This window comes from Oncorhynchus masou, chromosome 23 (assembly GCF_036934945.1).
Source record: "Oncorhynchus masou masou isolate Uvic2021 chromosome 23, UVic_Omas_1.1, whole genome shotgun sequence".
NCBI lineage: Eukaryota > Metazoa > Chordata > Actinopteri > Salmoniformes > Salmonidae > Oncorhynchus > Oncorhynchus masou.
The window spans coordinates 49,940,225-49,966,490 of NC_088234.1; the positions used below are offsets into that span (position 1 = coordinate 49,940,225).

At 41.9% G+C, this 26,266-nt stretch overlaps 2 protein-coding genes and 1 pseudogene across 2 annotated transcripts; all 3 read right to left on the reverse strand.

Moving 5' to 3' along the window:
- Positions 1 to 4,434: 4,434 nt before the first annotated feature.
- Positions 4,435 to 14,945, reverse strand: slc17a5 (solute carrier family 17 member 5). Its single transcript, XM_064932418.1, has 11 exons — positions 14,730 to 14,945; positions 8,228 to 8,421; positions 7,771 to 8,004; positions 7,491 to 7,578; positions 7,239 to 7,325; positions 6,836 to 6,954; positions 6,317 to 6,478; positions 6,108 to 6,240; positions 5,782 to 5,929; positions 5,522 to 5,612; positions 4,435 to 5,267 (listed from the first exon to the last, which is right to left on the reverse strand). The coding sequence occupies exons 1-11, from the start codon at positions 14,812 to 14,814 to the stop codon at positions 5,130 to 5,132; spliced, it is 1,479 nt and encodes a 492-aa protein (XP_064788490.1). The 5' UTR covers positions 14,815 to 14,945; the 3' UTR covers positions 4,435 to 5,129.
- Positions 14,946 to 20,660: 5,715 nt separating this feature from the next.
- Positions 20,661 to 22,568, reverse strand: LOC135510012 (lathosterol oxidase-like). The gene is made up of 4 exons (XM_064930821.1): positions 22,349 to 22,568; positions 21,955 to 22,087; positions 21,759 to 21,859; positions 20,661 to 21,266 (listed from the first exon to the last, which is right to left on the reverse strand). The coding sequence occupies exons 1-4, from the start codon at positions 22,556 to 22,558 to the stop codon at positions 20,799 to 20,801; spliced, it is 912 nt and encodes a 303-aa protein (XP_064786893.1). The 5' UTR covers positions 22,559 to 22,568; the 3' UTR covers positions 20,661 to 20,798.
- LOC135511292 (small nucleolar RNA SNORA57) lies at positions 21,404 to 21,529 on the reverse strand (annotated as a pseudogene).
- Positions 22,569 to 26,266: the final 3,698 nt, after the last annotated feature.

The window sequence follows — 26,266 nt, forward strand, 5'->3', positions numbered from 1 at the left end:
CACAATGGTGGGTAGTATATGGGGCTTTGGTGACAAAACGGATTGCACTGTGATAGACTGCATCCAATTTGTTGAGTAGGGTATTGGAGGCTATTTTGTAAATGACATCGCCAAAGTCGAGGATTGGTAGGATGGTCAGTTTTACAAGGGTATGTTTGAGGGCATGAGTGAAGGATGCTTTGTTGCGAAATAGGAAGCCAATTCTAGATTTAACTGTGGATTGGAAATATTTGATATGGGTCTGGAAGGAGAGTTTACAGTCTAACCAGACACCTAAGTATTTGTAGTTGTCCACGTATTCTAAATCAGAGCCGTCCAGAGTAGTGATGTTGGACAGGCGGGTAGGAGCGGGTAGCGATCGGTTGAAGAGCATGCATTTAGTTTTACTTGTATTTAAGAGCAATTGGAGGCCACGGAAGGAGAGTTGTATGGCATTGAAGCTTGCCTGGAGGGTTGTTAACACAGTGTCCAAAGAAGGGCCAGAAGTATACAGGATGGTGTCGTCTGCGTAGAGGTGGATCAGAGACTCACCAGCAGCAAGAGCGACCTCATTGATGTATACAGAGAAGAGAGTCGGTCCAAGAATTGAACCCTGTGGCACCCCCATAGAGACTGCCATGGGCAACGCTAGTTAACATAAGCCTTCTACATCTATCTCTCAGGCCAGGGGCACAACAATGTATGAATTAATGGTTGGATCATAATCACCATTATAATCATTGGCCAGTACAGAGAATGAAATAAAACCACAAGTCTAAATCCAAATCTCCATCCATGGCTATTTTTGGAAAGGGACAATTTTAGCTAGCTGGCTAGCTAACAACCGGAGGACAACACGAGATGCAACAATTCAAGTTTTTTTGTCAATGACTTATGCTCTCAATGGGATTTGATAGGAGTGACGCCAAATCCAAGCTGGCTTCCCTTGACACTTTGGTGCGCCAGGACCAATCACAGTTGAGCTCGCTCAGTTTAGCTCAATGCTGATTGGCTAATTTTTAAAATACATTTTTGTCAAGGGATGCCCAATGCTCGCTGGCTTCCCTTGCCTTTGCGGCCGCCCGTAGCATTAATGCCATACTTGTTTGGACTAGACCGAATCAGATGGACTACACACATAGAGAGAGGAGCTGTTTCACTCGCTCGGATGCTTTCTCCTGTGAGATGCATTCAGCCTCTTGCAAATTGAAGGAAAAGTATGAATCACAGAGACTAAAGATACATTCATAATTTTTTGGGGGAAGCCTGGCTTCCCTTGGCAACCATGAATACACATCACTGCGTAGAGCAGGGATGGTCAACCGGCTGCAAGCCCGCATTCTTTTGAAGGCTCCCCTTATCAATTTCCCAAAACATAATAAAAAATAAAAACGTGGAACTCCGTCTGGGTCTCAACTTGTTCCGAAGTGGAATACACAAGGTGCAATTTTGAAATTTGGTTGTGAGTCAACAGTTTTTCTCATCATTCACTGATAGGCACTCAATTTGGGGCTGCAGGTAGCCTAGTGGTTAGAGCATTGGGCCAGTAACATAAGGTTGGTAGATCGAATCCCTGAGCTGACAAGGTAAAAATCTGTCATTCTGAACAGGGCAGTTAACCCACTGTTCCTAGGCTGTCATTGTAAATAAGAATTTGTTCTTAACTTACTTGCCTAGTTAAATAAAGGTATAATAAATAATTAACCCATGTCAGCTAACCTTTTTTAGATTGGTAAGTGAGTCTAGTGGCCAGCTATCTAAACTTGTAGTAATCAAGGTTAATCAGTGTCACTCATATCATATTAAAAACTGAAAACATTTGTCTCCATCCTACAACAAAATGTGTAGAATTGCAGGAAATTAGCTGTAAAACGTATAGTTTTCCTCTCCGTCTCATCGAAAAATGTGTAGAATTGCACAAAATCTGCAGTCCGTCCTGTCTCCCTGTAGCGCTGTCTTAGGTGTCTTACAGTAGACATTGCAATGTATTGCCCTGTCCACATTTGCAGTCCTCATGCCTCCTTGCAGCATTCCTAAGGCATGTTCACACAGATGAGCAGGGACCCTGGGCATCTTTCTTTGGGGTGTTTTTCAGAGTCAGTAGAAAGGCCTCTTTAGTGCCCGAAGTTTTCATAACTGTGACCTTAAATGCCTACCTTCTGTAAGCTGTTAGTGTCTTAACGACTGTTCCACAGGTGCATGTTCATTAATTATTTATGGTTCATTGAACAAGCATGAGACACAGTGTTTAAACCTTTTATAATGAAGCTCTGTGAAGTTATTTGGATTTTTCCAAATTATCTTTGAAAGACCAGGGTCCTGAAAAAGAGATTTCTTTTTTTTTGCTGTTTAGATTTGAAAGTGGGATCATCTTATCCGTTGAGGCTTTATGTGTTCTTACACTATGATTTTGAACATTCAAAGCAACTGGGAAACGTCCGTGGAAGGCATCGTCACCTTAGCTTGCTATATAACTTCTGAGTGATGGGAAGCACGAGCATCACCACCAATCAGCCTACACCACTGCTCACACACCGGTTGTTACTATGACAACTAGCATAGCCATGTCAGAAAATGACTGCTGTCTGAACACACACACATCTGATTTGGTAACTTGTAACTTACCTGTCTAGACAGTCAGTATTACAAAAACAAAACTGATTTGAGCATTAAGGCCTGCAGTGTAAACAAGGCTTAAGAACTTTCCACACCTGGATTGTGCAACATTTCCCCATTTTTCAAGCTGTCAAACTGGTTGTTGATGTAGATTTAAGTCATAACTGTAACTCAGCCACTCAGGAACATTCACTGATTTCTTGTTATACAACTCCAGTGTAGATTTGGGCTTGTATTTTAGGTTATTGTCCTGAAAGATTAATCTCCCAGTGTCTGGTTGAAAGCAGACAACACTTTTCTTCTAGGATTTTGCCTGTGCTTACCTCCAGTCGGTTTCTTTTTTTTATCCTGGAAAACTCCCTAGTTCTTACGATTACAAGCACCACTATGCTTGAAAATATGGAGTGGTACTCGGTAAATGTTTCTATTCAGGACAAAAAGTTAATTGTGTTGCCACATTTCAGTAGTATTACTTTAGTTTCTTGTTGAAAACATGTTTTGGAATATTTATATTTCCTACAGGCTTTCTCCTTTTCACTGTCATTTACGTTAGTATTGTGGAGTAACTACAACATTGTTGATCTATCCTCAGTGTTCTAACACAGCCATTAAACTAACTGTTTTCAAGTTAACATTGGCCTCATGGTGAAATCCCTGAGCGGTTTCCTTCCTCTCTGGCAACTGAGTTAGGAAGGACACCTGTGTCTTTGTATTGACTGGGTGTATTGACACACCATCCAAAGTGTTATTAATAACTTCACTATGCTCAAAGGGTAACTCAATGTCTGCTTTTATTTAATCAATTTTAAATTCAGGCTGTAACACAATGTGGAAAAAGTCACGGGGTGTGAATACTTTCTGAAGGCACTGTATAAGACTATTATTCATGTTTTGCACAGCAGGCACATGATTGAACTTTACAGCCATACCCTGGTTGGCTTTAGAATTACCCCAAATGAACTTGTCAGTGTAATTACAGCCTAAATGAGTTAAGACACCCATGCATATTCAATAATATTTCCTTGATATGTTTTATTAGACTTTCATCGGTCATTGACTGAAATGTACTGTTCCTCATTTGACCTTCTCTTAAAGATCAGGCATCAAATATGCCAATATCTACATTTAAGATAATGTGATTACTGTGGCAGCGTTTAGACAGTCTAATTTATTACCACGGTTGTATTTTTTGTTGACGGATTTACAGGTACATTACCCATTTCAATTTATGTTTTTAAAATATGTACCTGTCGGCTGCCTCAATTTGTTTTCAATATTCTTTTCCAGTTAAAGGGTTCTCTTTTCATGGCTCGCTCAAAATTAGCTTTCCAAAAGTTATTTATCATGAGATCAGTTTCAGGAGCACAGATGGTTTGGTAGATGGGTTTCCCGAGGGATGCCATAGGCCGGCATAACTAAATATTTGGAGTACGGGCATGCCCTTTTGATTTCCAGTTACATTGTTGCGAGCAATAACAGGCAGCCCAATTCTGATTTGACAGATCAGATGGGAAAGATCTGATGTGATTGGTCAAAAGACCAGTTAATTGGAAAATAGATCAGAACGTCTAAACGCTGCCTTGTGTACAAAGCTTATAAAGAGACAGTATGTAACTAACATAACAATGAAATGGCAAATTGAGAAATGGACCATTTGAGGTCTCAAACATAAGTACTGTTCCTTTAGGTGGGGGGGGGGACAAAGCCTGTGCAATAAATGTCACCCTCGCATAAAGCAACCAAATTGGCAGTATGCCATGATTAACATTGTAAGTAGCGTGTAAAGCAGCTCTCCATCCTCTGAAATGTTGTCATTAAAAATAAATCAAGTAGACAAGACCCTTTAAAACTCCTTCATTGTAGTTGGTTCAGCAAGTAAACATAACTGATCAGTAAAAAAAAAAATTAAATCAGATTTGGATGGTAGACATTAACACAGGGAATACTACTGTTTATCAGTATTCTGTCACCTGTATTGATTAGATGAGATATACTGGGTTGATGATCATAGTTCCATACTTTAGGCACAAGCGGAAGGCCAAAAAAAACACGTTTCTCACAAGTAGAGAAACCCACATGGATTCTATCCTGGGTGACTGTGCTCTTTCAGTTGGCAATAATTCTGCTACATACAAAACTTTAATTTATATGGCTTTTTTTTCTCCTGAGCATCTAACAGAGGAGAAACAAATGACAAAGTGGAAATGCTACTTGTCTGATGTCAGTTCATGTAAGACTTGAAATGTAAAGGAATCTAAAAACAAGCAAACTCTTACCTGTAAACAAAGTAAAACACTAAATGTGGTTATCATATCACAAGAGCCTATACACAAAGAGTAAAATTGTAATTGATTTTTAAAAAATGCACTTATACCCATTATTGGGTCCACTTACCAAAACTAAGAACATTAAAATATTAGAAGTTACTTTAGAAGGCTGTTTCCCCACTAGGGTTGTGTGTAGAATAGCTTGGTTGAAACGGTCCCATGGCTGTGAGTCCATTTTGGTCCACAGGGTGTCACCCTTTGTCCCCCTCAGTTGCCATGGGAATGGGGATTGTGGACAGCCCAGGGTTGCACCACGCCTTGACCAAACACCGTGTAGAAAACTGCTCCAAACAGGTTGATCCCAGCAGAGATGTAGAACACTGTCTGCCACTCCTCTATAGTGTTCTGCAATAGGAAGCAGAGCCATCTGTGAGACCAATAAAGTAGGTTGAAGTTGCCCCCATCTATGCACTGGTTTAAGGTCAGTGCTGCCTTGTTTCTCCCAAATACTAGTTAAGGCTAAGCTGATCCTAGATATGTGGCAACTTTTACCCACATCCTGAGCCCAACACACACCCTACACGTCCAACAATCATGAGTTTTGTGACACTGTGCTTTCATTGTCTGAAATATATGATGAAACCAGATGTGATTCTTACATTTTTGGTCAAGGCTCTTGCTATGACTGGTCCCACCATACCAGGTATTGTGGCAAAGGAGTTGGTGATTCCCAACAAAATTCCAGCATAACTAAAAGGGAAAAGGAACATTCACACTAGACAATTATACATCTCACAACAAGACAAGTTGATGGTTATTTCTGTTTTACTATGCCATTTAAGTAAATGTCTGGTAATTTCTCTTGCTTAAAATTAAGCACTACCATAGCAACAGTATCAATAGTGATGACCAGTCTTACGATGGAGCGATGTCGAGATGGTTGATGTTAAACCCGGAGGCAACGATTCCTCCCAGGGAGGAAGAGATGGAAAGGAAGGCTACTGCCAGGATGTAGTTACAGCCTGTATACCCAGCAGCCACAATGAACACTGCCGGCCCAATCATACCTACATACACAGACCCAATATGGTAAATATGGTCATTTGATTTATCCAAATGTAGAGGTAAAGTGAGATACAGCTAAAAGACAGACCATGTGGGTGTTTGAATTGGCAGATTGTGAGCAGAGATTGGTCTTGTGTAAGCATGACTGCATGTGTGTGTTACAATGATGCTGCTCCTCACCTACGAGACTGAAGGCCTTCCTGACAACCACAGTCCGGTAGAAGCAGTTCTCCCTCAGGTAGTCAGCCAGCTGGCCGCCCAGCACGGCCAGCAGCCCACAGCCAATGTAGGGCAGAGCCGACAGGGCACCGTTCTGATATGGGAAAACACTGGGTTAATAACAAGAGTCTGTGGGTGTGTATAAACTCAGAACAAGTGTATAAGCTCACCTCTTTGATGCTGAAGCCCAATACATCACTCATGTATGTGGGCAGCAAAGTGAGTAGCGTGTAGAATGTCCAGTTGTAGGAGAAGTGAGCCACTACTATGGCCCACAGCGGCATGGATGTCAAGATGGACCCCCAGGGGATGTGGTCACCCGACAAAGTGAGCTGAACAAGAGAACAAAAGACTGCCATCTTAAAATACCACTTGACTTGCATGTGAAATATCACTGTTCTCACAGGCTTATTTGAGGGTGGCTAAGAAAAGTTTTTGTGGATGTTTAAAAACAAAAAAGGGGGAGTGTTTAGTTAATGTCTGTAAATAGAATATAATAAAAAAAAGTTATAACTTTTTACACTGTAACAATTACTTTTTTATTTTCTTCTCAGATGTACTATACATAACTTCACTGTATTCTACATTTATGAACTAAATCCTGACAAAACCAGTCTGTCATTTGATCAAGAGATTGGGCCTTAGATAAAGTTCTGACACTACAATTCCCAGCTGCCTTTGCAACGTACCTCCTTATTCAGGGAGGAAGTGATGTAGAGTCGTTCCTGTTCTGTGATCCGCGGGTGTGTGCTGGGAGTGTTACTGACAAGGAGCGCCCACAGGATGAACCACACAATTCCCACAATACCTAAACACACACAGTCAAATAATGCACAAACTAAGTTGCTTTGGATAAGAGTGTCTGCTAAATAACTCAAATATTAAAAAAATGTAAACAAGCATTGCTTGTGACACGGACTTAAATTTCCCCCACTCAAATTTTCCACTGTTTTTCCCCTTCATGATCCGTAAAAAAATATTGTATAAACAAGGAAACAGTGTCTGTATTCATTGCATGTGTAAGCATGAAAACAGACAAAACTGTCTCTCTGCACAAAGCTGACACTACGGAAAACCCTCTGCTAGCCTTACCAAAGATATAGAAGACCCAGGTCCAGTCAAGGTAGAAGCAGATCTGAGCAGACAGGGGAAGGGCAACCACTGTACCCAGCTGAGCACCTGGAGAGAGGAGTTTTTATTAAACTGCTTTGTGGAGAAGAAAACAAATATAATTTTTTAAAATTACCTAAATTTAGGAAAAGTATAAGCCACACATGCAAACATGAGTGAGTTCCCAGAGTAAGAAAGGGTGTGTGTGCAGGGTGGGATAAGAGTGAGCATTACCAGTGTAAGCGATGGTGAGCAATCGGCTCCTCTCCATTGGCGGGGCCCAAAATGCCCACATGGCGTGCATGGCTGGAAACGTCACTCCCTGTTGAGAAATACAAAAATATCCCTGGATTACAGACTCTGTACACACTGAGAGGTAAACATTATGAGCAAAATAACCCACTTTGGGGGGGGGGGGGGGGGGGGGGATTTGAGGTCATACAGATGCTAAAGTGTGAGTTCTCATGAGTACTCAACAGAGCTTATAGCCATCTTGCGTGTACACGCACACTACCTCTCCAATACCCTCCAGCACTCTGACAGCGATAAGGTAGCCTGCACCCAGGTCGGCAGCCATGGGGGTGAGGAGGGTGAAAACCACAGTTCCCAGGATTCCTAGGCCCAGTAGCCATTTGGCCCCATACTTGCGTGCCAGGTAGCCCCCTGGGATCTGAGTCAGGATGTAGCCGTAGAAGAAGGAGCCCAGGATCCAGCCTTGGGTCTCAGAGTCCCAGTCATACACACTGGCCTGCCAGACACACAAAGACACAGATACTGCTTTCTGTCTGGCCAGAGCAAACAGGCCAGTCAACACAGATGTGGTTGCTAATCATGTTGTGTCGTGATTAAGTGTTACAGTCAGCCGTAGTGTGGTTGTGTAATGTGTACAGTCATAGTGGTCATGGTTTTTACATTATTACTCATATTGTGGTTGTGTTTGGGGCGAGCAGGGCTGGGCTGGTGGTACTCACAGTGTGGTTGTATATGGGGCGAGCAGGGCTGGAGTGTGCAGGACATACTGATTTGCTGGTGTTGCCGCTGGCGTCTGTGTTGTTAAGCATGTCCACCATGGCAACGCTGAGGTTGACCCTAAGGGCATAGGCCACAAAGAAACCATAACAGGAGAGCAGGGACAGACTGTACCTTGAAGAGCAGCACGCAGGGGCTGAGAGAGAGGGGAGACCACAGAGAAAACAGAGTTGTGAGGTGCTAGAATTCATTGGATCAGGCACAGTGCAATATCACAGGATAATACATTATTATGAGAATGCTAAATGTTGACAGCTACATCTTTTGTCCTTCACAATATTCAACAACAATGAGGAAGGGTTTATAAAATAATCCCCTTAACATGCCTATGGTCGGAACATGGTAAGACATGCCTCATTAAAATGCAAAGAAATACAAATAAAAACAAGTCCAGGTTTTAAGGAATTACGCTTATGGATAAATTGTATGTAAAATGTTGACTACCTCCACAGATTGCAAGGAGGGTGATGTTGCAAAGCGCAACAGACACTGTCCTTTCTCTCCTATTGGAATGAACAAGGCCTCTAGTATGTCACAGAAGCAAGCCTTCAGACACGAATAATTACCCTACATTATATTTGCAAAATATGACCGGCGTTTAGCACACACACAACGAAAAGTATGTGGACACCTGCTCGTCGAACATCTCATTCCAAATCATGGGCATTAATATGGTCCCCCCTCTGCTGCTATAACAGCCTCCACTCTTCTGGGAAGGCTTTCCACGAGATGTTGGAACATTGCTGCGGGGACTTGCTTCCATTCAGCCACAAGAGCATTAGGGAGACGATTAGGTCTGGCTCGCAGTCGGAGTTCCAATTCATCTCAAAGGTGTTTGATGGGATTGAGGTCAGGGCTGTGCCGGCCAGTCAAGTTCTTCCACACCAATCTCGACAAACCATTTCTGTTTTGACCTCGCTTTGTGCATGCGGGCATTATCATGCTGAAACAGAAAATGTCCTTCCCCAAACTGTTGTTGCCACAAAGTTGGAAGCCAAGAATCATCAAGAATGTAATTGTATGCTGTAGCATTAAGATTTCCCTTCACTGGAAATAAGGGGCCTAGCTTGAACCATGAAAAACAACAGCCCCAAACCATTATTCCTCTTCCAAACTTTACAGTTAGCACTAAGCGGTCGGGCAGGTAACATTAGCCTGGTATCCAAAAAAATAGCTCCCGAGTCCAACGGCAGCGCTTGGCATTGCACAAGGTGATCTTAGGAATGTGGGCAGCTGCTCGGCTATGGAAACCCATGAAGCTCCCAGTGAACAGTTCTTGTGCTGACGTTGCTTCCAAAGGCAGTATGGAACTCCGTAGTAAGTGTTGCAAGCGAGGGCAGACGATTTTTACACAACACATGCTTCTGTGAATTTGACAAACTGACTTGCTGGAAAGGTGGCATCCTATGACGTTGCCATATTGAATGTCACTGACCTCTACAGTAAGGCCATTCTAATGCCAATGGTTGTCTATGGATATTGCATGGCTGTCAGCAACAGGTGTGGATGAAATAGCCAAATCCACTCATTTGAAGAGGTGTCCACATACTTTGTATATATACAGTACCAGTCAAAAGTTTGGATACACCTACTCATTCAAGGGTTTTTATTTTTGACTATTTCCAACATTGTAGAATAATAGTGAAGACATCAAAACTATGAAATAACACATATGGAATCATGTAGTAACCAAAGTGTTAAACAAAGATTTGTTTAACAAAAGTGTTAAGCTTCATGAGGAATGCTTTTCCAACAGTCTTGAAGGAATTCCCACAAATGCTGAACACTTGTTGGCTGCTTTTCCTTCACTCTGCGGTCCAACTCATCCCAAACCATCTCAATTGGGGTGAGGTCAGATGATTGTGGAGGCGAGGTCATCTGATGCAACACTCCATCACTCTCCTTCTTGGTCAAATAGCTCTTACACAGCCTATATGTGTTGGGTCATTGTCCTGTTGGAAAACAAATGATAGTCCCACTAAGCGCAAACCAGATGGGATGGCGTATCGCTGCAGAATATTGTGGTAGCCATGCTGGTTAAGTGCGCCTTGAATTCTAAATAAATCACCAACAGTGTCACCAGCAAAGCACCCTCACACCTCCTCCATGCTTCACAGTGGGAACCACACATGCGGAGGTCATCCATTCACCTACTCTGCATCTCACTAAGACACAGCAGTTATAACCAAAAATCTCAAATTAGGACTCATCAGACCAAAGGACAGAATTCCACTAGTCTAATATCCATTGCTCGTGTTTCTTGGCTCAAGCAAGTCTCTACTTATGTCCTTTAGTAGTGGTTTCTTTGCAGCAATTTGACTATGAAGGCATGATTCACAGTCTCCTCTGAACAGTTGATGTTGAGATGTGTCTTACTTGATCTCTGTGAAGCATTTATTTGTGCTGCAATTAACTCTAATGAACTTGTCCTCTGCAGCAGAGGTAACTCTGGGTCTTCCTTTCCTGTGGGGGTCCTCATGAGCCAGATTCATCATAGCGCTTGATGGTTGTTGCGACTGCACTTGAAGAAACTTGCGAAGGTCTTAATTTTCACGACTGATTGACCTTCATGTCTTAAAGTAATGATGGACTGTCGCTTCAGTTTGCTTATTTGAGCTGTTCTTGACATAATATGGACTTGGTCTTTTGCCAAATAGCTACCTTCTGTATACCACCCCTACCTTGTCACAACACTACTGATTGGCTCAAACGCATTAAGGAAAGAAATCCCACACATTAACAAGGCACATGAAGCTGGTTGAGAGAATGCCATGTGCGTGCAAAGCTGTCACCAAGGCAAAGGGGGGCTATTTCAAGAATCTCAAATATTTTTGGTTACTACATGATTCCATGTGTTATTTCATAGTTTTGATGTCTTCACTATTATTCTACAATGTAGAAAATAGTAAAAAAAAATAAAAAGTAGGTGTCCAAACTTTTGACTGGTACTGTGTATGTAATTAAAAGTCTCGTTAAAGTTTGCCTACATTTTCAGGTGCCTCACTCATGTCAGCATAGGACATGACAGGATGTAACCAAAGGCTATCACCGACACTTCAACATGTAGGCAAATATTTATGTACGTTTGCATGCCACTTATGTTTTTCTTAAGAGAATAAAGCTACTGTTTTTTTGGTTGTCAAATACATGCAATTGGCTATTTTGGTTAATTGGGAACCTCTTGAAGTCCAAATGGCCTTGCCACTAAAATCACAAAATCCAGGCCTGGACCTCGGACCCCCTTTGTGATCTACTGCTACACATCGTTTTCAGAGGAAACACTGTTCTACAGCATATCTCTGTTTTTAGTACCATTAACTATGGCTGAGAGCAGTTTATGAGACTGAAGATTGCCATGATTCAACAATAACATACTTTTAATTCCCAAAGCATTCCTTCCAGAACAGAAGGGCGTTTTATGCAGCCTGACAACTATTCCTCTCATGACCACCATTCAAATCCAATGTCTGTGGGAATGAAATGGTGTCTGTCTACCCTTTACCATGGAGTATCTAAACCTGGAACCTGAAGGCAATATAAGACATGCAACTCAGAGTGAAGGGGATGGCTCACTGTTCATTTAAAACGGTTAGGCCTATAGGCTACATCTGACAGTTGAGGTGCCAGCAGGTCTAGAATAAATATTTGACAGATGAATATGGTCATATTGGTAAATTGGGCATAGGAAACAAATGCTTGGTAAACCAGTTTTTTTTAAATGCCTGTTTTAAAATAAACCTGCAACAGTTGTAAATGACACTTGTTCGACAACCCGTGACACAAGAAATAAACTGCTGGCAAGAAGAAAACGCAAATCACGAGACCGTGAAGAAATATTAAAACAGTGGCACTGACTACACAGAGAAGCTAGGGTGGTTGGTTAGCTAAAAAGGTGAGACAGTGTCCCCCATATTCAACTGCTGTTCACATGGTAGACTGCTTGTAGGCCCCACTCTTGTTCAGGAAACACTGGATTATCCTTACTTCTCCCACCACTACCACTCTCCCCACTCCAAATTATAACAAGACAACACAAAAAAAACTATGGGGCAACTTCCAGACAGTTACACAGGCCTAACAGGCTGACTATGCCTAAATTCTTACCTGACAGGACAGCAGACATCCATTTCCGTAACACACTTGAGTGCATTCCCATATGCTATTTAGCGTAGCTCTCAAACTCAATATGCTTAACCAATATTGGTCTGTCCAGAAGAAAAACGTTATGGCCTTTTAGCAGATTGGATGAAAATTTAGAAATTAAATTAGAAAATTGGATATTTTGATTCCTGCTTGCTGGCTTCAATTTGCTACAGGAGAAGCGCATCCCCAGTAGACTAGTCAACCTTATGTATACATAACCCTAAGTCGATTCCTGGGCTTAAGGAGAGGTGGAGTCAAGGAGTATACGATCCTCTAAAATAATATCCCGATATATAACTATCACCCCCCCCCCCAGCGATTAAGAACTGTTTAAAACGGACACCAGTTAGAGAGCCCTGAAGGAACATCTGTTTTGCAGGGGAATGTCCCACTATTAGTCCAAGGGCCACCAACCAAAAAGTGTTGTGACTCAGAAAACAAAACCGTAAAATGTCTACATCATTTTGTAGATCACAAATTCTTAATAAAATGATCTAAAACTTGTAAAAAAAAGTTGCAGTTTAAATATTAGAAATCATTAAGGTACAATTTTGAAATCATAGTGGATTTTGGGTAAATTCCCCCATGTTACATCTTGGTTATAATTGTTACACACGTTCTCATAATTGCAGAAAGCAACGCATGTACCGAGTAGGGCCTACCTAGGGCTGGGCGATATGGCCTACAACATTTGGGGCGGTCTAGTGGTTAGAGCGCTGGGCCATTAACCGAAAGGTTGCTGTTTCAAATCCTTGAGCTGACAAGGTAAAAATCTGTCGTCTGCCCCTGAACAAGGCAGTTGGCCTACCGGGGAACAGTGGGTTGTCACTGTAAATAAGAATTTGTTCTTAACTGACTTGCCTAGTTAAATAAAGGTTACATTAAATAATAATATATCTCATATTTATTTATTTTTTACAGTATTTAATGTTTTTGAATAATAAAAAAGTTCTCAATATTCTTCATGAGTAGTGCGTGACCCTAGGGTGGCAACACATACATTCTAAGTGATTTCAATGGGCTTTTCTCCATTGTGATTGTTTTCTACTGTTCAATTCAACCACAACCATGTCAGCATTTTCAAACTTCTACATTTGTTGCACTCATTTCCACACGGCAACGTAGGGCTGCACGATATTGGCAAACCATCTTAACCTTATTTTTAACCAAAATGCTGCAACTGCGATTTGACTTGCAATTTAGAGTAAACACTTTGGTGAACTGTTGAAATCGTGGAAATAGAATGATTATTCTAATTCTATAGTTAGAATATAATAGTGAGCAATTTGAATTCAGTGTTGTTTGCCAGGGAGGAGTTATTGTGACAGGGTAGGAACGCGCTCACCGGCCAAGCACACGTACTGTCGTGGATGCAAGGTCCGATCACTTCTGACACCAACGTGATGAAATAGGCAGGGAGCAGGTCTCGAACCCTCGACCTTCTCGCCCGAGGTCTATCGACTGTGCCGCAGAAGTATGCTCGCGCGGCAGGGTCGATTTCCGCGGTTATAAACCCAGGGTCGTGACATATTTTCAAATGAACACCACTGCTAACCTTATGCCCAAAAAGTACATTTTATTTTCCATTAACTTTCACGATATAGATGACTTTATGGCTGTATGGTAACTAGTGGAGACTGTCTTTCTACGCCTGCTACGTTAGGTTTCCATACACTAACTTATGTCGATCCACCCACTTACTCTGCAACGCACACTTTTAGACACACTCCACGTATGCAGTTACCAATACCTGGTTTTCTGGGTCACGGGACAACACATTTTTGATTGGTGGCCCCACCATTTCAATAATACATGTCACCAATAGCAAATAGACATGCATGGGCTGATCAAACAAGTAGCTAAAAACTATGGTTTACCGTAAATCATACAGTCGAGCCAAACATTCTTTATGAACAGTTCTCTCGTATTACCTGTGTAAGTACTTTTTAAAAAGTGCCCTGGGGGTAAGGAATGTTTTGGGATTTTTAAGTATCTTAGCGGAGCACCTGATTAAATGTTTGGTTCAAGCTGGGCTGAAGCGCTTTTAGGGTACGCTTTCTTTCCGTCACCTGATTCTCGTAAACAAAGAAAAGGGTGAGGCAGTATGCAAGCAGTAGAGGCATTAGTTTGCCACTATAACTAGCTAGTTACGCAGATCATTTATCCGAATGTTTCGAAATTAACTAGTAAGTTAGTAGCCATTTTTAGTGGGATTTTTTTCTGTATCCTATGTCAATAAGTACTCCAATTGTAAATATTAGTTAGTTATCAAACAAGGCAGGTGTTTCAGCTGGCACTCACCTCTTTCGACTTTATCATCTTGTCGACTGAGCAACAACGGTTGTTCTTGGTCATCGGTCTCCGTGTCCGATATATATCGGTCCATTGCACATCAGAGTTCAATGTTTTGAGTTGCCATACCTGCAGTTAGAATTTAATGAAATGCGCTAGCTAGCTATATGAACGATTGAATCACGAGAACTGTGAACGGAAGTTTGGAAAGGAACCGGTGTGAAGTCCATTTCTTCTTCTTTGGTGGGGTTTTACGACGGACTACATCCTCCAATGGTGTATTGCCGCCATCTATTGGGTGGGGTGAAAACTAAGCAGCGTTAATAAAAAAAGGGGAGGAAGCTTGAAAAACATAATATTTTATTTAACTAGAGAAGTCATGGGCATTAATATAGAGTTGGTCCCCCCCTTTGCTGCTATAACAGCCTCCACACTTCTGCGAAGGGTTTTCACTCGATGTTGGAACATTGCTGCGGGGACTTGCTTCCATTCAGCCACAAGAGCATTAGCGAGGTTGGGCACTGATGTTGGGCGATTAGGCCTGGCTCGCAGTCGGTATTCCAATTCCCAAAGGTGTTCGATGGTGTTGAGGTCAGGGCTCTGTACCGGCCAGTCAAGTTCATACACACCGATCTCGACAAACCATTTCAGTATGGCCCTCGCTTTTGCTTCCGAGTGGCGCAGCGGTCTAAGGCACTGCATCACAGTGCTTGAGGCTTCACTACAGACCCAGGTTCGATCCCAGGCTGTGTCACAGCTGGCCGTGACTGCAAGATCCATGAGGCGGCGTACAATTGGCCAAGCGTCGTCCAGGTCCTTGTCCCATCGCACTCTAGAGACTCCTGAGGAAGGGCGTATTCACGCTGACACGGTCGCCAGATGTACGGTGTTTCCTCCGACACATTGGTGTGGCTGGATTCTGGGTTAAGTAGACATTGTGTCAAGAAGCAGTGTGCGGCTTGTCTGGGTCGTGTTTCGGAGGACGCATGGCTCTCGACCTTCGACTCTCCCGAGTCCTTACGTGACTTGCAGCGATGGGACAAGACTGCAACAACCAATTGGATGCAACGAAATTGGGGAGAAAAAACAAGTAAAAAAACAAAATATAAAATAAAATACGTTTAAAAAAAATTGTCTTGCGGGCCGGATTTTTCTGAGGTCTTGGCTGATTTGATTTTCCCATGATGTCAAGCAAAGAGGCACTGAGTTTGAAGGTAAGCCTTGAAATACATCCACAAGTATACCCCCAATTGACTCAAATGTCATCAATTAGCCTATCAGAAGCTTCTAAAGCCATGACATAATTTTCTGGAATTTTTCAAGCTGTTTGAAGTCACAGTAAACTTAGTGTATGTAAACTTCTGACCAACTGGAATTGTGATACTGTGAATTATGTGTAAAATAATCTCTGGAAACAATTGTTGGAAAAATGACTTGTGTCATGCACAAAGTAGATGTCCTAACCGACTTGCCAAAACTATAGTTTGTTAACAAGAAATGTGTGGATTGGTTGAAGAACGAGTTTTAATGACTCCAACCTAAGTGTATGTAAAAGTCATTCAAACTCATTTTTCAACAACTCCACAAATTTTCCAGAAAAGGATGTCATGGCTTTTCCAAATGCAACTGTACACACACACACCACATTAGACACTCCCACACATTCACACACACACACACACACACACACACACACACACACACACACACACACACACACACACACACACACACACACACACACACACACACACACACACACACACACACACACACACAAAAATGAAATAACTTATTTGCATAAGTATTCAGACCCTTTGCTATGAGACTCAAAATTGAGCTCAGGTGCGTCCTGTTCCCTTTGATCATCCTTGAGATGTTTCTACAGCTTGACTGGAGTCCACTTATGGTAAATAAAATTGATTGGACATGATTTGGAAAGGCACATACAGTCGGGAGAACAAGTATTTGATACACTGCCGATTTTGCAGGTTTTCCTACTTACAAAGCAAGTCTGTAATTTTTATCATAGGTACACTTCAACTGTGAGAGACGGAATCTAAAACAAAAATCCAGAAAATCACATTGTATGATTTTTAAGTAATTAATTAGCATTTTATTGCATGACATAAGTATTTGATCACCTAACAACCTGTAAGAATTCCGGCTCTCACAGACCTGGTAGTTTTTCTTTAAGAAGCCCTCCTGTCCACACACTCAATCAAACAGACTCCAACCTCTCCATAATCGGAAATTGTTGAGTTTCCTAGTTCTGACATCTCATGAATGCTGCATTAAATCCACTCACCTAGGCCTATTCTTCAGCAGCTTTATATTAACCTCAGACTCTCAACTTTAAATGGATAGTTCACCCAAATTACAAATTAACATATTGGTTTCCTTACCCTGTAAGCAGTCTAAATATGACAGCTATCCATGCTTTGGTGTAGTTTCACTGGCACTGTTTGAAATGCCATTGTTTCAGCATTTGTGGCACAAATCCCATGTAAGTCATGGTACCTATATTAGCCTTTTTTGTGCATAATATCCAAATCCTCCTAAAGTATGTTAAATTGATTATGGAGCTCAGAAACATCACTCAGATGACATGGACTTAATGAGCGAAAAATGCTAATATAGGTATCATGACTTGCATGGGATTTATGCCACAAATGCTGAAAATGTTAGCACTTGGAAACCGTTCCAGGGAAAATAAACCAAATAATGGAATACTGTCATACCTTGTATTCATACAGAGTACATTGACTGCTTACAGGGTAAGGAAACCAATATGTAATTTTGTGTAAATTGGGTGAACTATCCCTTTAAGGAAAGTTTGAATTTGTCTCAAAAGTAGCCTAATTATTAGTTATTGTTATTTGTTATTCACTGTATATTTATTCCTAGTGTCACCATTTATATTTCTGTTTAATCTTTTTTAACTTTATATTTTATTTCTGCATTGTTGGAAAAGGACCTGTAAGGAAGTATTTTACTGTTAGTCTACACATGTTGTTTATAAGGCATGTGACAAATAACATTTGATTTGATTGATAGTAACCTGACTCATAGGCTCTGAGAAGCTTTATACATATGGCACATGTTCTACTATATGTTTTTATATGGACATTTTGTAACGTTGCACCCTCCTGAACAAGCCCTATATATGTGCCACATGTGCACCAATTGCCTCTGGTGGCCAAAGCTCCAGTTGGAGGGATGAAAAACCAGGGTGGGAGGAAAAGGCGACTGTGCTTGAATCCGAAAGTGCGGCAAGTGATGTGTGTGATAATGAATGGAAAATAACAAGCAAAAGTTGTAGTAGAAAGAACACAAGGACCAGTCCATTAATGCATTTCTTATTGGGCTCCATTTGTAATATTGATTGTGTTAATTGTGTTCACGAAGACCAAAAGAAGCGTTCACTGGATCTGGCAAAATTGTCCAATTGTCCATGTATTGGATGTAGATGAGTACCTTAGTCAGAAAATCCCAAGAGTGGTCATTGCACATCACCTGACCTGTATGGTAAATTAAAAGAAGGAGAAAAGCCTGTTGATATTATTGTTGTTTGAGGAGAATCGATCTGAATATGTGAAGCTATGTGAGGTATTGTGTCCGAACCATTACAGTGTGGAAATTGTAAAGGATATGGTCACGTGTCAAATGTTTGCAGACGGGAGAAGTATGATATTGAATAATCTGTGAATGGAAAATGTTGTAACTGTGGTCATACTCTGGACTTCCTTGAGTGCGCTGTTAGGGTGGAGGAGGTCAATGATCAGGCTGCGCAGCAGATCTCCAACAGAGTTGAAGATATGGAGGTGGATGCATTGCAACCAGTTGCTAGAGTTTTCAGTCAATCGAGTGATCTGGATACACTCATTGTGAAGAAAGTAGATTTTGTAGCATTTATAGCCACAGTGATTAATTGTACAGCACAAGTCCAAGAACCTGGATATCATTATATCTGCAGCAGAGAAGTTTTTGAGACTCCAAGACTTCACAGCAGAAGCACTACAAGGACTATTGTCGCTAGGAAATGTTCCGCCCTCACAAGAGGCTTATGAGTCTGTGTTGGAACCTGATTAGAATATGTTTTTATTTACAGAAAATCAGGTTGATTTTGTTTAGATAATTTCTATTTTGGTAGTTTGTATGATATTTTATTTATTTTTACCCAAACGTTTTTTGGGATCCTTATTATCCACCCCCACAGTAGATGGCGGAATGCACAACTAATTGTTGCGAACGCCAGTATAACATAGCAGGAACATAATCAGAAGCAAGAAGCAAAAGCGGGAAACTTCCCCAAAAAGGAGGTTGTAAGTCCAACATGATTGTGTTCAAGTGCTTTAAAAGTCAGAGCAATTCTTCAACCAATACGTTTTTAGCTAACTAGATAAGCTAGCGAATGTTGATAATAATACAGTTCGCTAGCTGAGCAAAATTATGCTCAACCACCTACAGGCTTTGGTTTTTCCATTTATGTTTTGAGGTTGGACTTTCGCAAGTATAGCTTGTTAGCGCTTAGGGAGCACCAATTGCTGTCACCTTGTTTGGTGTCACCTAATCAGTATGTTTTACACCTGTGCAGGTCGCCGTCTTGTTCGTGGGAAGGTGTTTCACCTGTGCTGGCCCAGGTGCTATTTAAGAGTGGCTGTCCCAGTGCTACTTTGGTTGTGAGAGAAGTGGCGCGTCAACAACGTTAGTTAGCGCTCCCTATTTGATTTCTAGAAAAACTGATTTTGTTTTACTGCATCTTTTTGGTTTGCTTCCTGTCCTTTAAGTTTGGTGTGTTTTAATTTAGCTTGCCAGTTGTTGGGCAAATTTAGCGTCTTTTAGGTTCCAGTTGTTGTTGCTATGCAACTTTCAGTGGACACCCCCATGAGTGTCTTTCAGAAACCCCCCCTAAAACACAACCTGTTTTGTGTCGGTTGTTGTCAGTGACTCTTTGTTAGTTCCCCCTTCTGTTTGAGTGACATTTAGTTTTCTTGCTGGGGAATGTACCAAGCCACAATAAGTTTGTAATTGTCAAACTGATTTGTTGTCATTTTTTGGGGTTGATAATGGGAATGGTCCATGGTTAAATGTCACAACTTGGCAACTGAGGTAACACAATTTCTCAGAGTTTCTCACTTGTAATTATGATTTGGAGGGTCGTTCAAGAGAAACTATCCATTTGGAACTCCTTACTTCCAATAACTCCGACAGCACTCCCATACCAGAAAGTTTGTAGTAATAACAGCGACAACTCGAGAGTCCTATCAATCAACAACAATTCAGCTTTATTTAACATAGATTAATCTCTCTACGTAAACATGAACTTGTACCATCAAATCTGTCGGGAAGGAATTGGATGCGTGGGATAACGAGCAGCAGTAGTTCCGTTGTTTGGGTTTTTCATCACTGATTATTTGGACAAATCATGGTTTCTCTTGTGTTAGCATTTGTTGAATTTCGGAAGGGGAGGGGGCATTTGGCCCGTAAGGGTGGAGCTCTCTTAATCGCTTCTGTTAACACATATGGACCCAGAACTTAATCGAGCAGCTGACCAATTACTTGAGACTTTCATTCGGGGTTAACCAAGATTAAGCATATGTACATCATTGTCTTTTGGGACATCCAGTATGATAGCAGGACACAATGCATATACAGACAAAGTGGAGGACAACCCGAGAGGACAATGTCATGTGTAGCTAGCTACTAGACAACACCATTACATTGTAGCTAGCTAGTCCATCAGCAGGACTATCATTTTTATATCTGAAAACCTGTAATTCTACCCCTATCTAATTTGTTAGTTATATATATATTTCATATTACATATCGCAGGATGTTTAGCTTGCTATCTATGAGTCAATCGCATGGCTGAATTTCTGCAAAGTCCTGCGACGCCGAGGTTATCCAGCTGGCTACTTTACTGCTTGGATGCGGCAGGGAGACCGCTTCTCCTCAGATATGGCGGTGAAAGGTTTGCTGAGAACCCATTGGCTATCAAACACACAATGGAGTTACTCATGGGTCTTGATGGCCTGGGTGGTTCTCTGAAAGAATAGTTTGGTTAGCTGCTACCAGCTACTCCTCCTTGCTCTTTGTACCACTTCCATTATCATGCCCATTCGTGTGGCCATTGGCATTAGCCCCATTAGAGCTAATCTTCCCCTCGGCCGTCAGTCTACTAATGCAGTCGAGGGGGCCCTTCCCTTCGAGAACCGAGGGGTTTTGGTAAGACCCACCAATGCGGTCCCACAAGGTGAAGTACTGGCCGTAGTTGACGTTGAAGCAGAGGTGGTGGTCCGTGTGGTGGGCCGCCCCATTGACCACCTCCTGCAGTGGACCGGGCATGCGATAGGCGCCGTCGTGGATGGACACGGTCCAGATGTTGACAAAGATGTAGAGGGCCAGGTAGAGCACCTTGTGCAGGGGGAAGAGGAAGGGGTAGACATGGTAGGGCAGGCTCGACAGGAAGCCGTCCAGCGGGTGGAAGGCGTGGCTGGCGAACGGCGTGGGGATCTTCAGCACATGATGCTTCTTGTGGAAGTGCTGAGGGGAGGGAACATGTCACAGAGATGGTCCATTCAAGTGAAGGAATTCAAAAAAGGAACTGTATTTAAGAAACATTTGCTGAGGAATAGATAACATACAAAACACAAAACCTACGGATGTGTTTGATCACATTCAAGTGTGCCAGCTATTGAGGACCAGCAGACGATAACACACACTGTACCGAAGATATAGCGCTGGCTTTGTTCTACCACTGTACATTACATACACTTAGCAACAACATGTACGCCAAGACGTGGAGGGAAAAACGGTTAGATTGTTAATCAACTTTAAGACAATGTCAGCTGCCTTAATCTCAGTAAGATAATTAGTTGACTTATTATACAGTATTTGTCTGTCATTGTGGACTGATTTGTAATACTGTGCATCTCCAACATCACATCTACAGCAACAATCCATGTCCAATTGACAGTGAAAGGGCCTACCCAGTACCACACATTCCCATTGGTAACAAGACTTTGTAATGCCCACCTTGTAAATACATCTGTGGTGAAGAAACCGATGAATCCAATAGATGCACCCATCCGTGAATAACACAAAGGAAATAATGCTGAAAAGCACAAAGGGCCAGTCTGATAAAACAAACCACCATTAGTATCAAAATGACAATCCCGCTTGACAAACATTACAGAACGTCTGAGCGTCAGTGAACGCAGCATTGTCTTACCCATGGGAGATTCTTCAACGTTGTCATACAGCTTACTGTATCCTTTGACCTCAATGAAAAATAACACCACGGTGGGGATACTAATAATGGGTAGCGAGGTCATGGCATGTCTGATCTCCAGCCACACCTGGTTCTGAGGAACAACAATGATGTATGATCAATTTTCATCAAGAGAACACTTGGGAAGAAAGAATAGTAAACAAAAAGCAAATGCCAACTCTCAAGTAGTAACCTTACAGTATTTAAATAAACCTAAGTTGTTTGTCGCAGACCAACTTTATGCAACTATTGTAGCCTGGTCCCAGATCAGTTTGTGCTGTCCTACAGGTATTGCGACATTAAACAAGATCTGGGACCAGGCTACAAGTATTGAGTATAATAAAGAAGGACATACCTTTAGAAACTGTGGATGTTTCATGAGGTTGTGGTCAAAGATGAATTGGTAGCTCAGCCAGCCAAGGCCCAGGTAGAGGACCGCGATCCCCAGGTTGGTGACTACCAACAGGCTGATGATCTGGCGCAGTGCTGTGTCCTCGGGCCATGACAACGGGTACACGTAGGGGGTGAGGACATAGTGGTCGGCAACGTTCAGCACGAGATCCATATCTGAATCAGTCAAGATGATAAGCAATGGCTTTGAGCTAAGCCTTCGAGGCTCCGGTTAGAAGACTCCTCTTAGACTCCTCCTCTCAAGGAGTTAATCCAACCCACCCACACATCATATGTGACAAACAATTCTTCTACATCTGCAAATTCCTCACTTATCAAAGCCAGAGAGAAGGCTCATCCAGAGAGAATGCTCTGGTTTTGATAAGTTAGGAATTTGCATGTGTAGCAGACAAAAATGTCACAAATGAATTGTGGGTAGAATAGACTCCTTGAGAATGACATGTAAACTGGATATGTCTTATACATAGTGTGGGTAGTCAACTAGTCACTGTTAGATCTATAGACTATCAATTCTAGTTTTTTCATACAGATACAGTATTGTGTTGTAATAGAACTAACGTAAATAACAGTATGATAAATGGTAGGGCCTAGTAATGTAGCTCTTAAAAAAAAGCAGTGACATTTGGGAATGCTACTGATCATGCTTTTTAAAGCAGTGACATTTGGGAATGCTACTGATCATGCTTTTTAAAGCAGTGACATTTGGGAATGCTACTGATCATGCTTTTTAAAGCAGTGACATCTGGGAATGCTACTGATCATGCTTTTTAAAGGAGTGACATTTGGGAATGCTACTGATCATGCTTTTTAAAGCAGTGTCATCTGGGAATGCTACCGATAATGCTTTTAAAGCAGTGACACCTGGGAATGCTACCGATAATGCTTTTTAAAACAGTGACATCTGGGAATGCTACCGATAATGCTTTTTAAAGCAGTGACATCTGGAAATGCTACTGATAATGCTTTTTTAAAGCAGTGACATCTGGGAATGCTACTGATAATGCTTTTTAAAGCATTGACATCTGATAATATCTTGAGGTAAACTGTTAGGTAGTCTTTTACTAGGCAATATTTTAAGTATGCTGGCACCACCAAACATTTTCCAGGAATGGGAATGCTTAACTGGGTACAGGTGTAGTCATTGTAGATTCTTGGTATTCCATAAAGATGATAGCAAATGGCTTTGAGCATTTCGTCTGTCTCCCATATGTTCGGTCATTTTGGAAGATGTATGTTATCCCTTTTTTCATTTAATGGAACACCAAGGCTCTAATTTGGTAGTTCCATTAATTCCTCTAATTTGGTAGTTCGGTAGCAGTTTTTCTCTTTTTATGTCAGTCAATCAATGTCAGCAAAAAAAAATAGATTTGACTTGCTTCTAGACTGTCTAAACTTGTAGTAATCATGGTTGAATTACCAACCGGAGCGCCCCCATTGATAATCAGATATATTAAAAACTGCAAACATTTGTCTCCACCCTACAGCAAAATGTGTAGAATTCAAATCAAATCATATTGGTCACATACACATGGTTAGCCGATGTTAATGCGAGTGCAGAAAAATTCTTGTGCTTCTAGTTCCGACAGGGCAGAAATATCTAACAAGTAATCTAACAATTCCCCAACAAGTACCTAATACACACAAATTTAAAGGGGTGAATAAGAATACGTACATATGAATATATGGATGAGCAATAGCCAAGTGGCATAGGCAAGGTGCGATAGATGGTATAAAATACAGTATATACATATGAGTAATGTAAGATATGTAAACATTATTAAAATGACATTATAAAAAGTGGCATTGTTTAAAGTGATTAGTGATCCATTTATTAAAGTGACCAGTAATTGGGTCTCAGTGTAGGCAGCAGCCTCTCTGAGTTAGTTATTGCTGTTTAGCAGTCTGATGGCCTTGAGATAGCTCTTTTTCAGTCTCTCTGTCCTGATGCACCTGTACTGACCTCGCCTTCTGGATGGTAACGGTGTGAACAGGCAGTGGCTCGGGTGGCTGTTGTCCTTGATGATCTTTTTGGCCTTCCTGTGACATCGGTTGCTGTAGGTGTCCTGGAGGGCAGGTAGTTTGCCCCTGGTGATGCGTTGTGCAGACCGCACCACCCACTGGAGAGCCTTTCGGTTGAGGGCGGTGCAGTTACTGTACCAGGCTATGATACAGCCCAACAGGATGCTCTCGTTTGTGCATCTGTAAAAGTTTGTCAGGGTTCTGGGTGACAAGCAACATTTCTTCAGCCTCCTGAGGTTGAAGAGGCGCTATTGTGCCTTCTTCACCACACTGTCTGTGTGGGTGGACCATTTCAGTTTGTCTTTGATGTGTACACCGAGGAACTTAAAATTTTCCACCTTCTCCACTGCTGTCCCTTCGATGTGGGTAGGATGCGTGCTCCCTCTGCTGTTTCCTGAAGTCCACGATCATCTCCTTTGTTTTGTTGACGTTGAGTGAGAGGTTGATTTCTTGACACCACACTCCTGAGTGCCTCACCTCCTCCCTGTAGGCTGTCTCATCGTTGTTGGTAATCAAGCCCACTACTTTTGTGTCATTTGCAAACTTGATGATTGAGTTGGAGGCGTGCGTGGCCACGCAGTCGTGGGTGAACAGGGAGTACAGGAGGGGGCTGCGAATGCACCCTTTTGGGGCCCCAGTCAGTGTTGAGGGTCAGCAAAGTGGAGATGTTGTTTCCTACCATCAACACCTGGGGGTGGCCCGTCAGAATGTCCAGGACCCAATTGCACAGGCGGGGTTGAGACCCAGGCCTCCAGCTTGATGATGATCTTTGAGGGTTCTATGGTGTTGAATGCTGAGCTGTCGTCAATTAACAGGATTCTTATAGGTATTTCTCTTGTTCAGATGGGATAGGGCAGTGTGCAGTGTGATGGCGATTGCATCGTCTGTGGACCTGTTGGGGCGGTATGCAAACTGAAGTGGGTCTAGGGTGACAGGTAAGGTGGAGGTGATATGATCTTTGACTAGTCTCTCAAAGCACTTCATGATGACAGAAGTGAGTCATTTAGTTCAGTTATCTTTGCCTTCTTGGTAAAGGAACAATGGTGGCCATCTTGAAGCATGTGTGGACAGCAGACTGGGATAGGGAACGGTTGAATATGTCCGTAAACATACCAGCCAGCTGGTCTGCGCATGCTCTGAGGATTTTTCTCTACCGCATGGCAAAATGACACGAATTGCATGAAATGGGTCATAAAATTACAAATAATTTTCTCCGTTGTGTCGAAATGTGTCGAATTGCAGCAAACTTGCTTTAAAACTGCAACATTTTCTCTGTGCCCCATGGCAAAATGTGTAGAATCAAGAGGGGTGCAGAGAGGGCACATTCGCTATGTAACAACATTTTTTGTGACAAAATCATAAGTAGAATTGAAAATGCGAGGGAAATTAATTTAACTTGTTTTTTATTCGGTACATGGGAATTTAACTGCAAACTTATGTGCACAACATCATAATGCCCAGCTTTTAATTCGCAACAAAATCAATTAGATGGAAACGCATCTCTGGTGGGAAGTCACATTTATACATTTTTAGAATATTATAAAATCTGTCGCAAATTGGATGGAAACCTAGCTAGTGTGTGGAAATTTTGACTGTGTTGCCCCATAAAGTGAATAGCAAACTAGAGCAATCTCTAAGCAAAGGACTTTATATGAGACTGCTCCTGAGCATGTTTACAACAAAGCCAGTTAAAATAGTACCACTCACTTCTGTCCATGCACTCCCTCAAACATGTCCACTTGGAGAGACTGAGGAGGCTCTGATCTGAGCAGGCAGAAGGGCTGGCAGGTGTCCAGCCCCCTAGAAACCTGAGCCCAGCAACCTATCAGTGACCTGGTCCACA